The sequence below is a fragment of the Rhinoraja longicauda genome, chromosome 39 (genome assembly GCF_053455715.1).
Source record: "Rhinoraja longicauda isolate Sanriku21f chromosome 39, sRhiLon1.1, whole genome shotgun sequence".
Classification (NCBI taxonomy): domain Eukaryota; kingdom Metazoa; phylum Chordata; class Chondrichthyes; order Rajiformes; family Arhynchobatidae; genus Rhinoraja; species Rhinoraja longicauda.
The window spans coordinates 16,544,601-16,560,441 of NC_135991.1; the positions used below are offsets into that span (position 1 = coordinate 16,544,601).

Here is a 15,841-nt window from a genome sequence, read left to right on the forward strand (position 1 = left end):
GGGTAGGCCATTTAGAACTGAGATGAGGAAAAACTTTTTCAGTCAGAGAGTTGTGAACCTGTGGAATTCTCTGCCTCAGAAGGCGGTGGGGGCCAATTCTCTGAATGCATTCAAGAGAGAGCTAGATAGAACTCTTAAGGATAGCGGAGTCAGGGGTTATGGGGAGAAGGCAGGAACGGGGTACTGATTGAGAATGATCAGCCATGATCACATTGAATGGCGGTGCTGGCTCGAAGGGCCGAATGGCCTCCTCCTGCACCTATTGTCTATTGTATCTAGACTTTCAGAAAGCCTTTGATAAGGTCCCGCACGGGAGACTGGTGACTAAAATTGGTATTGGGGGTAGGGTGTTGACGGATAGAAAATTGGTTGGCAATCAGGAAGCAAAGAGTCCTTTTCAGAATGGCAGGCAGTGGCGAGTGGAGTGCCGCAAGGCTCGGTGTTGGGGCCGCAACTGTTTACCATATATATTAATGATTTGGAAGAGGGAATTAGAAGCAACACTAGCAAGTTTGCGGATGACACAAGTTTGCGGATGACACAAAGCTGGGTGGCAGTGTGAACTGTGAAGAGGATGTTAGGAGGTTGCAGGGTGACCTGGACAGGTTGAGTGAGTGGGCAGATGCGTGGCAGATGCAGTATAATATAGATAAATGTGAGGTTATCCACTTTGACGGCAGAACAAGGAGGTAGATTAAGGAGGCAGATTAAGGGTCTCGACCCGAAACGTCACCCATTCCTTCTCTCCCGAGATGCTGCCTGACCTGCGGAGTTACTCCAGCATTTTGTGAATCAATACCTTCGATTTGTACCAGCATCTGCAGTTATTTTCTTATATTATCTCAATGGTGTTAGGTTAGGTAAGGGGGAGGTGCAGCGAGACCTGGGTGTCCTTGTACACCAGTCACTGAAAGTTGGCGTGCAGGTACAGCAGGCAGCGAAGAAAGCTAATGGCATGTTGGCCTTCATAACGAGAGGAGTTGAGTACAGGAGCAAAGAGGTCCTTCTGCAGTTGTACAGGGCCCTGGTGAGACCGCACCTGGAGTATTATGTGTGCAGTTTTGGGCCTGTTTCCGCGCTGTATCTCTGAACTAAACGAAACTTTAAGAGTTACAGTGAGGAAACAGGCCCTTCGGCCCACCGAGTCCATGCCGACCAGCGATCGCCCGTTCACACACTAGTTCTGTGTTTAGTTTAGAGATACAGCGCGAAAACAGGCCCACCGAATCCGCGCCGACCAGCGATCCCCACACACTAACACTATCCCACACACACTAGGGGACAATTTACAATCTTAACTGAAGCCAATTAACCTACAAACCCGCACGCACGTCTTTGGAGTGTGGGAGGAAACCGGAGCGCCCGGAGAAAACCCACGCAGGTCACGGGGAGAACATGCAAACTCCGTACAGACAGCGCCCGCGGTCGGGATGGAACCCGGGTCTCTGGCGCCGTGAGGCAGCAGCTCTACCCGCTGCGCCACCGTGCCGACTTGGCCAAAGGTGTGCGGCTGACAGCTACCGGACAGCTTTGGAGGGTCGGGTCACAGACCCCTGTCTCACGGCACGTCATTCTACAGACGCGCCGTGGAAAGCATTTCAGCGGGACGCATCGCCGCACGGCTTGGGAACAGCTCCGTCCGAGACCCGCGAGGAATCGCAGAGAGTTGTGGACGCAGCCCAGACCGTCACGCACGCACAAACAAACAAACCGCCGCTCCCCTCCCTTCCACCACCCCCGTCTACACCTCACGCTGCCTCGGCAAGGCCAGCAGCCCAGACCGTCACGCATGCACAAACAAACAAACAAACCGCCGCTCCCCTTCCACCGCCCCCGTCTACACCTCACGCTGCCTCGGCAAGGCCAGCAGCCCAGACCGTCACTCACGCACGCACAAACAAACCGCCGCTCCCCTTCCACCGCCCCCGTCTACACCTCCCGCTGCCTCGGCAAGACCAGCAGCAGAACCAAGGACCAGTCTCGCCCCCGGTCACCCCCTCTCCTCCCCTCTCCCATCGGGGCAAGAGGTACAGAAGTGTGGAGCCGCACACCTCCAGATTCAGGGGCAGTTTCTTCCCGGCTGTTATCAGGCAACTGAACCGTCCTCTCCCCAACTAGAGAGCGGTCCCGGCCTCCCGTCTGCCTCATTGGAGACCTTCGGACTGTCTTTAATCGGGCTTTACCTCGCGCTGAACGTTATTCCCCTTTATCCTGTATCTGTACACTGTGGACGGCTCGATTGTAATCGTGTGCAGTCTTTCCGCTGACTGGATAGCACGCAGCGACAAAGCTTTTCACTGTACCTCGGTACACGGGACAATGGAGTCACAGAGTGATACAGTGTGGAAACAGGCCCTTCAGCTCAACTTGCCCACACCGGCCCACATGCCCCATCTACACTAGTCCCTCCTGCCCACACCGGCCAACATGCCCCATCTACCCTAGTCCCACCTGCCCACACCGGCCAACATGCCCCATCTACACTAGTCCCACCTTGCCCACACCGGCCAACATGCCCCATCTACACTAGTCCCACCTGCCCGCGTTTGGCCCATATCCGTCCAAAACCGTCCTATCCACGTACCTGTCCAACTGTCTCTTAAACGTTGGGATAGTCCCAGCCTCAACAACCTCCTCCGGCAGCTCGTTCCATACACCCACCACCCTCTGTGTGGAAAAGTTACCCCTCAGATTCCTATTAAATCTTTTCCTCTTCACCTTAAACCCATGTCCTCTGGTCCTCGATTCCCCTACTCTGGGCAAGAGACTCTGTGCGTCTCCCCGATCTATACCACTCGTAATTTTGTACACCTCTATAAGATCGCCCCTCATCCTCCTGCGCTCCAAGGAATCGAGTACCAGCCTGCCCCAACCTCTCCCTGTAGCTCAGGCCCCTCCAGTCCTGGCAACAGCCTCGTAAATCTTCTCTGCGTCCTTTCCAGCTTGGCGACGTCTTTCCTGTAATGCGGTGCCCAGAACTGAACACAATACTCTAGATGCACCCACCACCCTCTGTGTGGAAAGGTTACCCCTCAGATTCCAATTAAATCTTTTCCCCCTTCTCTCACCTTGAACCCGTGTCCTCTGGTCCTCGATTCCCGTACTCTGGGCAAGAGACTCTGTGCGTCTACCCGATCTATTCCTTTTGTGATTTTGTACACCTCTATAAGATCGCCCCTCATCCTCCTGCAATAAACTAATCTGAACTGAACAGAACAGGGGATGACAATACACAACAGGTGCAGGAGGAGGTCATTCGGCCCTTCAAGCCAGCACCGCCATTCAATGTGATCATGGCTGATCATTCTCAATCAGTACCCCGTTCCTGCCTTCTCCCCATACCCCCTGACTCCGCTATCCTTAAGAGCTCTATCCAGCTCTCTCTTGAAAGCATTCAGAGAATTGGCCTCCACTGCCTTCTGAGGCAGAGAATTCCACAGATTCACAACCCTCTGAGTGACAAAGTTTTTCCTCATCTCCGTTCGAAATGGCCGACCCCTTATTCTTAAACTGTGTGTGTGGCCCCTGGTTCTGGACTCCCCCAACATCGGGAACATGTTTCCTGCCTTTAGCGTGTCCAATCCCTTAATAATCTTATATGTTTCAATAAGATCCCCTCTCTCATCCATCTAAATTCCAGTGAATACAAGCCCAGTCGCTCCAGTCTTTCAACATATGACAGTCCCGCCATCCCGGGGATTAACCTGGTGAACCTACGCTGCACGCCCTCAATAGCAAGGACGTCCTTCCTCAAATTTGGAGACCAAAACTGCACACACAATACTCCCGGTGCTGTCCCACCAGGGCCCTGTACAACTGCAGGAGGACCTCTTTGCTCCTGTACTCAATTCCTTTCATCATGAAGGCCAACTTGCCATTGCCTTTCTTCACTGCCTGCTGTACCTGCACGCTTACTTTCAGTGCATGATGTATCGTAACTGACTCTACCACCACCCCCAGCAAAAAAAACGCTCCATAAAGGGTCCCAGCCCGAAAAAGGTCACCCATTCCTTCTCTCCAGAGGTGCTGAGTTGTCCCGCTGAGTTGCTCCAACATTTTGTGTCTACACCGATCAGCCAAAACATTATGGCCGCCTGCCTAAGATGCTGTTGGTCCTCCGTGTGCAACCCCATACGCAGCAGGGTGTGATGCACTGTGTATCGTGACACATTCCTCCCGTGACCACCATTACAATTTCCCCTGACTTGTGCCACAGTCGACCTTCTGTCGGCTCGGACCAGACGGGATAGCCTTCGTTGCCCTCGCGCATCGACGAGCCCTGGGCGCCCAACTCCCGGCCTGTCGCCGGTTTGTGGGGTTTGTCCTCTTCGGACCACTGTCGGTCGGTCGGTACTCACCGCTGCTGACCGGGAGCACCCCACAAGCCTTGCCGTTTCAGAAATGCTCTGACCCAGTCGTCTGGCCATAACAATTTGGCTCCTTGTCAAAGTCGCTCGGGTCTTTACTCCTGCCCCATTTCTCCTGCATCCAACACATCAACTTCAAGAACTGACTGTTCACTTGCTGCCCAATATATCCCACCCCTTGACAGGTGCCATTGTAACAAGATAATCAATGTTATTTACTTCGCCAGTCAGTGGTCATAATGCTTAGGTCAACATAGAAAATAGGTGCAGGAGTAGGCCATTCGGCCCTTCGACAAAAGTTCAAAAAGGAAGACAGATTGTTGGTGAGGCTTCCATCTGGCGTCGCCCCCTGGTGGTTTGAACCTGAGACGCCCATCGGGGGCTTTATTTTAACGACTTCACACAGGTTTTGCAACTCCATTTTGAAAGTGACTATTAAATATTTTACGATGTTGCCAGGACTCGAGGGGCCTGAGCTACAGGGAGAGGTTGGGGCAGGCTGGGACTGTTCCTTGGAGCGCAGGAGGATGAGGGGCGATCTTATAGAGGTGTACAAAATCACGAGGGGAATAGATCGGGTAGACGCACAGAGTCTCTTGCCCAGAGTAGGGGAATCGAGGACCAGAGGACATAGATTCAAGGTGAAGGGGAAAAGATTGAATAGGAATCTGAGGGGTAACTTTTCCACACAGAGGTTGGTGGGTGTATGGAACGAGCTACCGGAGGAGGTAGTTGAGGCTGGGACTATCACAACGTTTAAGAAACAGTTGGACAGGTACATGGATAGGAAGGTTATGGACTAAACGTGGGCAGGTGGGACTAGTGTAGATGGGGCATTTTGGCTGCTGTGGGCAGGTGGGACTAGTGTAGATGGGGCATGTTGGCCGGTGTGGGCAGGTGGGACTAGTGTAGATGGGGCATGTTGGCCGGTGTGGGCAGGTGGGACTAGTGTAGATGGGGCATGTTGGCCAGTGCCGGCAGGTGGGACTAGTGCAGATGGGGCATGTTGGCCGGTGCGGGCAGGTGGGACTAGTGCAGATGGGGCATGTTGGCCGGTGTGGGCAGGTGGGACTAGTGTAGATGGGGCATGTTGGCCGGTGTGGGCAGGTGGGACTAGTGTAGATGGGGCATGTTGGCTGGTGTGGGCAGGTGGGACTAGTGTAGATGGGGCATGTTGGCCGGTGTGGGCAGGTGGGACTAGTGTAGATGGGGCTTGTTGGCCGGTGTGGGTAAGTTGGGCCAAAGGGCCTGTTTCCACACTGTATCACTCTATGGCTCTTAACTCCATTTTGAATGTTGCTAGAGAATATTTCGATGTTGCCAGGACTCGAGGGGCCTGAGCTACAGGGAAAGGTTGGGGCAGGCTGGGGCTCTGTTCCTTGGAGCGCAGGAGGATGAGGGGCGATCTTATAGAGGTGTACAACATCGCGAGGGGAATAGATCGGGTAGACGCACAGAGTCTCTTGCCCAGAGTATTGGAATCGAGAACCAGAGGACACGGGTTTAAGGTGATGGGTTTTAAGGTGATCGGTTTTCTCCGAGATCTTCGGTTTCCTCCCACACTCCAAAGACGTACAGGTATGTAGGTTAATTGGCTGGGTAAATGTAAAAATTGTCCCTAGTGGGTGTAGGATAGTGTTAATGTACGGGGATCGCTGGGCGGCACGGACTTGGAGGGCCGAAAAAGGCCTGTTTCCGGCTGTATATATATGATATGATATGATATGGGGTGAAGGAAACAGCACCTTTGTCCCATCGAGTCCGCGCCAACCAAAGATCGACTATCCTAACCAAATAACCTACAAAGATGTACGCCTTTGGAGTGCGGGAGGAAACCGGAGCACCCGGAGAAAACCCACGCAGGTCACGGGGAGAACGTGCAAACATCGTACAGACAGCGCCTGTAGTCACGATCGCACCCGGGTCTCTGGCGCCGTGAGGCAGCAGCTCTACCCGCTGTGCCCTCCTGTGGCTTATGAACTTGCCACTTAAGTTGGAGGCAACAATGAAGGATTCCCCTGTTGCCGCCTCATGGCGCCAGAGATCCGGGCTCCATCCCGACCGCGGGCGCTGTCTGTCTGTGCGGAGTTTGTACCTTCACCCCGTGACCTGCGTGGGTTTTCTCCGGGCGCTCCGGTTTCCTCCCACACTCCAAAGACGTGCGTGCGGGTTTGTAGGTTAATTAGCTTGGTGTACATGTAAAATAGTCCCTAGTTTGTGTGTAGGATAGTGTTTTAGTGTGCGGGGATCGCATGTCGGTGCTGACTCGTTGGGCCGAAGGGCCCGTTTCCGCGCTGTATCTCTAAACTAAACACAGTTAGAGGCAGGAAACATGTTCCCAATGTTAAGGGAGTCCAGAACCAGGGGCCACAGTTTAAGAATAAGGGGTCGGCCATTTAGAACGGAGATGAGGAAAAACTTTTTCAGTCAGAGAGTTGTGAATCTGTGGAATTCTCTGCCTCAGAAGGCAGTGGATGCCAGTTCTCTGAATGCATTCAAGAGAGAGCTAGATAGAGCTCTTAAGGATAGCGGAGTCAGGGGGTACGGGGGAGAAGGCAGGAACGGGGTACTGATTGAGAATGATCAGCCATGATCACATTGAATGGCGGTGCTGGCTCAAAGGGCCGAATGGCCTCCTCCTTCACCTATTGTTTATTATCTATTGTTTCATTGAAATCCGTGTTATACTTTGAAAGTTATTCACATTTTAAAGTTTAAATCTATCTCCTCGGGACGGAGGAGGGAGGGAGGGAGGTGAAGGGAGAGGGGGAGGTAGGGAGGGAGGATAAAGGGGGTTGAGGGGAGGGGGAAGGGTGGAGGAGGAGGGAGGGAGGAGAGGGGGGGGAGGAGAGTCAACATTTGAACACATTTAGATCGGGTAGACGCACAGAGTCTCTTGCCCAGAGTAGGGGAATCGAGGACCAGAGGACATAAGTTCAAGGTGAATGGGGAAAAATGTAATAGTAATCTGAGGGGTAACTTTTCCACACAGAGGGTGATGGGTGTATGGAACGAGCTGCCAGCTATACCACATTTAAACACTACCCACGTTGACCAAAGTGGTGTGCACGTGGGTGGCAGTGTGAACTGTGAGGAAGATGCTATGAAGTTGCAGGGTGACTTGGACAGGTTGTGTGAGTGGGCGGATGCATGGCAGATGCAGTTTAATGTGGATAAGTGTGAGGTTATCCACTTTGGTGGCAAGAACAGGAAGGCAGATTATTATCTGAATGGTGTCAAGTTAGGAACAGGGGACGTACAACGAGATCTGGGTGTCCTAGTGCATCAGTCACTGAAAGGAAGCATGCAGGTACAGCAGGCAGTGAAGAAAGCCAATGGCATGTTGGCCTTCATAACAAGAGGAGTTGAGTATAGGAGCAAAGAGGTCCTTCTGCAGTTGTACAGGGCCCTGGTGAGACCGCACCTGGAGTACTGTGTGCAGTTTTGGTCTCCAAATTTGAGGAAGGATATTCTTGCTATTGAGGGCGTGCAGCGTAAGTTTACTAGGTTAATTCCCGGAATGGCGGGACTGTCGTATGTTGAAAGACTGGAGCGACTAGGCTTGTACACACTGGAATTTAGAAGGATGAGAGGGGATCTTATCGAAATGTATAAGATTATTAAGGGGTTGGACACGTTAGAGGCACGAAACATGTTCCCAATGTTGGGGGAGTCCAGAACCAGGGGCCACACACAGTTTAAGAATAAGGGCTAGGCCATTTAGAACGGAGATGAGGAAAAACTTTTTCAGTCAGAGAGTTGTGAATCTGTGGAATTCTCTGCCTCAGAAGGCAGTGGAGGCCAATTCTCTGAATGCATTCAAGAGAGAGGCTAGATAGAGCTCTTAAGGATAGCGGAGTCAGGGGGTATGGGGAGAAGGCAGGAACGGGGTACTGATTAGGAATGATCAGCCATGATCGCATTGAATGGCGGTGCTTGCTCGAAAGGCCAAAAGGCCTACTCCTGCACCTATTGTCTATTATTTCATTGAAATCGGTGTTGCACTTTTAAAGTTATTCACATTTTAATGTTTTAATCTATCTACTCGGGAGGGAGGGAGGGAGGGGGGTGAAGGGAGGGAGGGAGGGGGGTGAAGGGAGGGGGGAGGGGGAAGGATAAGGGGGGTTGAGGGGAGGTGATTGGAGGAGGAGGAGGGAGGGAGTGGAGGGGGAAGAGGGGGGGAGGAGAGTCAAGTCAAGTCAATTTTATTTGTGTAGCACATTTAAACACAACCCACGTTGACCAAAGTGCTGTACATGTGGGTGGCAGTGTGAACTGTGAGGAAGATGCTATGAGGTTGCAGGGTGACTTGGACAGGTTGTGTGAGTGGGCGGATGCATGGCAGATGCAGTTTAATGTGGATAAGTGTGAGGTTATCCACTTTGGTGGTAAGAATAGGAAGGCAGATTATTATCTGAATGGTGTCAAGTTAAGAAAAGGGGACGTACAACGAGATCTGGGTGTCCTAGTCCATCAGTCACTGAAAGGAAGCATGCAGGTACAGCAGGCAGTGAAGAAAGCCAATTGGCCTTCATGACAAGAGGAGTTGAGTATAGGAGCAAAGAGGTCCTTCTGCAGTTGTACAGGGCCCTGGTGAGACCGCACCTGGAGTACTGTGTGCAGTTTTGGTCTCCAAATTTGAGGAAGGATATTCTTGCTATTGAGGGCGTGCAGCGTAAGTTTACTAGGTTAATTCCCGGAATGGCGGGACTGTCGTATGTTGAAAGACTGGAGCGACTAGGCTTGTACACAATGGAATTTAGAAGGTTGAGAGGGGATCTTATCGAAACGTATAAGATTATTAAGGGGTTGGACACATTAGAGGCACGAAACATGTTCCCAATGTTGGGGGAGTCCAGAACCAGGGGCCACACACAGTTTAAGAATAAGGGGATTTACAAAGGAGATGAGGAAAAACTTTTTGAAGTTGTGAATCTGTGGAATTCTCTGCCTCAGAAAGCAGTGGACGCCAATTCTCTGAATGCCTTCAAGAGAGAGCTAGATAGAGCTCTTAAGGATAGCGGAGTCAGGGGGTATGGGGAGAAGGCAGGAACGGGGGTACTGATTGAGAATGATCAGCCATGATCACATTGAATGGTGGTGCTGGCTCGAAGGGCCGAATGGCCTCCTCCTGGCACCTATTGTCTATTGTTTCATTGAAATCACTGTTATACTTTGAAAGTTATTCACATTTAAAATTTTAAATCTATCTCCTCGGGACGGAGGAGGGAGGGGGTGAAGGGAGGGAGGGAGGGAGGATAAGGGGGTTTGAGGGGGAGGGATTGGAGGGAGAGAGGGAGGGAGGGAGGGGGGTGAAGGGAGGGCGGGAGGATAAGGGGGTTGAGGGGAGGGATTGGAGGAGGAGGGAGGGGGGGAGGAGAGTCAAGTCAATTTTATTTGTATAGCACATTTAAACACAACCCACGTTGACCAATGTGCTGTACATCAGTGCAGGTACTAAAAAAGAGGGGAGGTAGGGGAGAGGGGGTGGGGGGGGGGGGGGGGGGGGGGGGGGGGGAAGGGGAGGGTGCTGTACCAATGCAAGTCAAGTCAGGTCAATTTTATTTGTATAGCACTTGACTAGGGAGAATGCAGGAGAGGCTTTGGGCCCAACGGGTTCCTCTTGGTCTAGTTATTATCTAAAATGGCGACTGACGGCTTCTCTCTCTCTCTCTCCCTCTCTCTCTGTGTGACGGCAGGTGGCGGCAGCTCAGGATGCAACCCGCCCCCCTCTCACTGCCTGCCCGCCTCGTTTGGCTTCACACCCGCTGAGCCGGCCAGCATGTCGAGCCACCACGCCAGCCTGCAGCCGGCGGGCGAGGCCGGCGCTCAGGTGCGTCACGGGCCCCACTGGGGCGTGTCCAGCGCCCGGAGCCGGGGCCTGGAGGCCTCCGACCACCAGAGGGCCAACACCACCGAGCGGGTAAGTCAAAGGAGGCGTAGAAACGTCAAGTCAATAGACAATAGACAATAGGTGCAGGAGGAGGCCATTCGGCCCTTGGAGCCAGCACCGCCATTCACTGTGATCATGGCTGATCATTCTCAATCAGTACCCCGTTCCTGCCTTCTCCCCATACCCCATGACTCCGCTATCCTTAAGAGCTCTATCTAGCTCTCTCTTGAATGCATTCAGAGAATTGGCCTCCACTGCCTTCTGAGGCAGAGAATTCCACAGATTTACAACTCTCTGACTGAAAAAGTTTTTCCTCATCTCCGTTCTAAATGGCCGACCCCTTATTCTTAAACTGTGGCCCCTGGTTCTGGACTCCCCCAACATTGGGAACATGTTTCCTGCCTCTAACGTGTCCAACCCCTTAGTAATCTTATACGTTTCGATAAGATCTCCCCTCATCCTTCTAAATTCCAGTGTATACAAGCCTAGTCTCTCCAGTCTTTCAACATACGACAGTCCCGCCATTCCGTGAATTAATCTAGTAAACCTACGCTGCAAGCCCTCAATAGCAAGCATATCCTTCCTCAAATTTGGAGACCAAAACTGCACACAGTACTCCAGGTGCGGTCTCACTAGGGCCCTGTACAACTGCAGAAGGACCTCTTTGCTCCTATACTCAACTCCTCTTGTTATGAAGGCCAACATGCCATCGAAAAGAAGTTTGAGATTTGAGTAAGAGATTGAAAAGAAGTACCCCCCGACCCTCTCCCACCCCCCCCCCCCCCCCAACACATAAAACAAACTAGAGAACATTAACACAAACTTTTTAAAACTTACCACAAATAACAGGAAAAGATTGAAAAGGAAAGACAGACTGGAGGTGAGGCTGCCATCGTGTGGCGCCCCCTGGCGGTGAATTGCCATTGTAATAGGTACATGTGACAATAAATACAGACAGAGAAACATAGAACATTGGTGCAGGAGGAGGCCGTTCGGCCCTTCGAGCCAGCACTGCCATTCATTGTGATCACGGCTGATCATCCACAATCAGGAACCCGTGCCTGCCTTCTCCCCATATCAGTAGACAATAGACAATAGGTGCAGGAGTAGGCCATTCGGCCCTTTGAGCCAGCACCTCACCTCAGTTTTAAACGGCCTCCCCTTTATTCTTAGACTGTGTGTGTGTGGTCCCTGGTTCTGGACTCCCCCAACATTGGGAATTTCCCGCATCGAGCTTGTCCAGTCCTTTTATAATTCTGTGTGCCTCTATAAGATCCCCCTCTCATCCTTCTAAACTCCAGTGAATACAAGCCCCAGTCTTTCCAATCTTTCCTCGTGTGACAGTCCCGCCATCCCGGGGATTAACCTGGTGAACCTACGTTGCACTGCCTCAATAGCAAGGACGTCCTTCCTCAAATTCGATAACTCTGAATGAATGATACTTTCTTGTAACATGTCCAAGGTATGCAAAGGGAAGCCACATAAAGGGCAACGACAATTTTACAAAGTATACATTGGAAGGAACAGCAGACTAAAGAAGGGTCTCGACCCGAAACGTCACCCGTTCCTTCTCTCCACAGATGCTGCCTGTCCTGCTGAGTTACTCCAGCTTTTTGTGCCTTAATCCAAAGTTACAAAGTATTTTGTTTTGCCCAGACCACTTCTAACGCATCTCCGTCCTTGCCACCTACTCCATTTTGTTTCCCGTCCTTGTCACCCTTCGGCCCGCCGAATCCGCGCCGACCAGCGATCGCCCGTTCACACACGAGTCCTGTGTTTAGTTTAGAGACACAGCGCGGAAACAGGCCCTTCGGCCCACCAAGTCCGCGCCGTCCAGCGATCCCTGCACACTAACACTATCCCACACGCGCGCGCACACACACACACACACACACACACACACTGGGGGACAATTTACAATCTTTACCGAAGCCAATTAACCTACAAACCCGCACGCAAGTCTTTGGCGTGTGGGAGGAACCGGAGCGCCCGGAGAAAACCCACGTAGGTCAACGTGCAAACTCCGTACAGTCGGGGCCCGCAGTCGGGATGGAACCCGGGTCTCTGGCGCCGTGAGGCAGCGGCTCTACCCGCTGCACCACCGTGACGCCGCCCGCGGTTTCCTCCAGCGATACGATTGTCGCCGCTCCGCTCTTTTTCCCCCCTCCAGGCTCAGACGGACGTGACGATCTTGCAGCGGAGGATCCCGCTCTCCTTCCGAGAGTCCGGCGTGACTCCACTCAGGAAGCTGTCGGTCGATCTGATTAAGACCTACAAGCACATCAATGAGGTAAGCCCGGCCCTGGGCAGTTATTCCCCCACCGAACCCCCGTCGCAACGAAGGAACCGTAACACGGGAACACGGAAAACAGGTGCAGGAGGAGGCCGCTTAGCCCTTCGAGCCTGTATGCACCGCCATTCATTGTGATCACGGCTGATCATCCACAATCAGTAACCCGTGCCTGCCTTCTCCCCATATAAACAATAGACAATAGGTGCAGGAGGAGGCCGCTTAGTCCTTCGAGTCTGTACGCACCGCCATTCATTGTGATCACGGCTGATCATCCACAATCAGTAACCCGTGCCTGCCTTCTCCCCATATAAACAATAGACAATAGGTGCAGGAGGAGGCCATTCGGCCCTTCGAGCCAGCACCGCCATTCAATGTGATCATGGCTGATCATTCACAATCAGTACCCCCCGTTCCTGCCTTCTCCCCATACCCCCTGGCTCCGCTATCTTTAAGAGCTCTATCTAACTCTGTCTCTTGAAGGCATCCAGAGAATTTGCCTCCACTGCCTTCTGAGGCAGAGAATTCCACAGACTGAAAACGTTTTTCCTCATCTCCGTTCTAAATGGCCTACCCCTTATTCATAGAAAATATAGAAAATAGGTGCAGGAGGAGGTCATTTGGCCCTTCGAGCCAGCACCGCCATTCAATGTGATCATGGCTGATCATGCACAATCAGTACCTCGTTCCTGCCTTCTCCCCATACCCCCTGACTCTGCCATCTTTAAGAGCTCTATCTAACTCTCTCTCTTGAAAGCATCCAGAGAATTGACCTCCTCTGCCCTCTGAGGCAGAGAATTCCACAGATTTACAACTCTCTGGGTGAAAAAGTTTTTCCTCATCTCCGTTCTAAATGGCCGACCCCTTATTCTTCAACTGTGCCTTCTTCCCATATCCTTGATCCCACTAGCTCCGAGAGCTCTATGTAACTCTCTCTTAAATCCATCCAGTGATTTGGCCTCCACTGCCCTCTGAGGCAGAGAATTCCACAGATTCACAACTCTCTGACTGAAAACTTTTTCCTCATCTCCGTTCTAAATGGCCGACCCCTTATTCTTAAACTGTGGCCCCTGGTTCTGGACTCCCTTAACATTGGAACATGTTTCCTGCCTCTAACGTGTCCAAACCCCTTAAATATTCTTATACGTTTCGATAAGATCTCCTCACATCCTTCTAAATTCCAGTGTATACAAGCCTAGTCGCTCCAGTCTTTCAACATATGACAGTCCCGCCATTCCGGGAATTAACCTAGTGAACCTACGCTGCCCCCATACTGTTCCCCTAAAACACTTATCACACCGCGAGAGGCAGAGCGAACGGCGGGTTTTGCCTACTAAAATGGCTCCTTTGCGTCCTACACTTCAGTACAGGCGTTCTCAACGGAGTGGTTCATCTTGTTCCATCTTTAGAAACGTAGAAAATAGGTGCAGGAGGAGGCCATCCGGCCCTTCGAGCATGTACGCACCGCCATTCATTGTGATCGCGGCTGATCATCCACAATCAGTAACCTGTGCCTGCCTTCTCCCCATATCCCTCGATTCCACTTGCCCCTAGAGCTCTATCTAACTCTCTCTTAAATCCATCCAGTGAATGGATGCCGGTCTCAACCCGTGGCAGAGAATTCCACACATTCACAACTCTCTGGGTGAAAAAGTCTTTTCTCGCCTCAGTTTTAAATGGCCTCCCCTTTATTCTAAGACTGTGTGTGTGTGGCCCCTGGTTCTGGACTCCCCCAACATTGGGAACATTTTTCCTGCATCTAGCTTGTCCAGTCCTTTTATAATTTTATATGTTTCTATAAGATCCCCTCTCATCCTTCTAAGCTCCAGTGAATTTGGTTGTGACCGGCATCCATTTAGTCCTCCGCTTATTGTGACCGGCATCCATTTTGTCCTCCACGGGTTGAGACCGGCATCCATTTTGTCCTCCGCGCGTTGTGACCGGCATCCATTTTGTCCTCCGCACATTGTGACTGGCATCCATTTTCTCCTCCGCGCGTTTCGACCGACATCCATTTTGTCCTCCGCCCGTTGTGACCGGCATCCATTTTTTCCTCCACGTGTTACATAGAAACATAGAAAATAGGTGCAGGAGTAGGCCATTCGGCCCTTCGAGCCTGTACGCACCGCCATTCAATATGATCATGGCTGATCATCCAGCTCAGTAGCCTGTACCTGCCTTCTCTCCATACCCCCTGATCCCTTTAGCAAAAAGGGCCACATCTAACTCCCTCTTAAATATAGCCAATGAACTGGCCTCAACTACCCTCTGTGGCAGAGAATTCCACAGACTCACCACTCTCTGTGTGAAGAAATGTTTTCTCATCTCGGTCCTAAAAGACTTCCCCCCTTATCCTTAAGCTGTGACCCCTGGTTCTGGACTCCCCCAACATCGGGAACAATCTTCCCGCATCTAGCCTCTCCAACCCCTTAAGAATTTTATATGTTTCTATAAGATCCCCCCTCAGTCTTCTAAATTCCAACGAGTACAAGCCCAGTCTATCTAGTCTTTCCTCATATGAAAGTCCCGCCATCCCAGGGATCAATCTGGTGAACCTTCTCTGTACTCCCTCTAAGGCAAGAACGTCTTTCCTCAGGTTAGGAGACCAAAACTGCACACAATACTCCAGGTGCTGTCTCACCAAGGCCCTGCACAACTGCAGCAGAACCTCCCTGCTCCTAAACTCAAATCCTCTTGTTACCGGCATCCATTTTGTCCTCTGCCCGTTGCGACCGGCTCCCATTTGGTCCTCCGCCCGTTGCGACCGGCATCCATTTTGTCCACGGCGCCTTGAAGCCAGCATCCATTTTGTTCCCCTTTCCCTCGCCCGTCTCCCTTCCCCGCCGCAGGTGTACTACACCAAGAAGAAGCGGCGGGCCCAGCACGTCCCTCCCGATGACTCCAGCAACAAGAAGGAGCGCAAGATCTACAACGAGGGCTACGACGATGACAACTACGACTACATCGTGAAGAACGGCGAGCGGTGGATGGACAGATACGAGATTGACTCGCTCATCGGCAAGGGCTCCTTCGGGCAGGTAACTGCGGCCGGGGAACCCGGGTTCCGTGCCGTCCCGCGCGGAGTTTGCACGCTCTCCCCGCGACCTGCCTGCTTTTCCTCCGGGCGCTCCGGTTTCCTACCGCGTGCCAAAGACGGGTTTTGTCGGTTAGTCGGCCCTCAGTAAACTGGTCCCTAGTATGAGTCTGAAGAAGGGCCTCAGAAACACATACAACTATAAAAGGACTGGACAAGCTAGATGCAAGAAAAATTTGGTAAAACACCGCCATTCA

At 52.0% G+C, this 15,841-nt stretch overlaps 2 protein-coding genes across 2 annotated transcripts in view; one reads left to right on the forward strand and one right to left on the reverse strand.

Moving 5' to 3' along the window:
* The window catches only part of LOC144611234 (dual specificity tyrosine-phosphorylation-regulated kinase 1A-like), a 39,838-nt gene extending 24,117 nt beyond the window's left edge, over window positions 1-15,721 (forward strand). The window contains exons 2-5 of the mRNA XM_078430278.1: window positions 10,067-10,290; window positions 12,431-12,550; window positions 15,400-15,588; window positions 15,704-15,721. Coding sequence (XP_078286404.1) covers window positions 10,067-10,290; window positions 12,431-12,550; window positions 15,400-15,588; window positions 15,704-15,721 — 551 coding nt within the window. The remainder of the gene's footprint in view (window positions 1-10,066; window positions 10,291-12,430; window positions 12,551-15,399; window positions 15,589-15,703) is intronic.
* Window positions 15,718-15,841, reverse strand: part of LOC144611235 (histone-lysine N-methyltransferase 2A-like) — a 46,606-nt gene continuing 46,482 nt past the window's right edge. Inside the window, exon 16 of the mRNA XM_078430279.1 lies at window positions 15,718-15,754. Coding sequence (XP_078286405.1) covers window positions 15,718-15,754 — 37 coding nt within the window. The remainder of the gene's footprint in view (window positions 15,755-15,841) is intronic.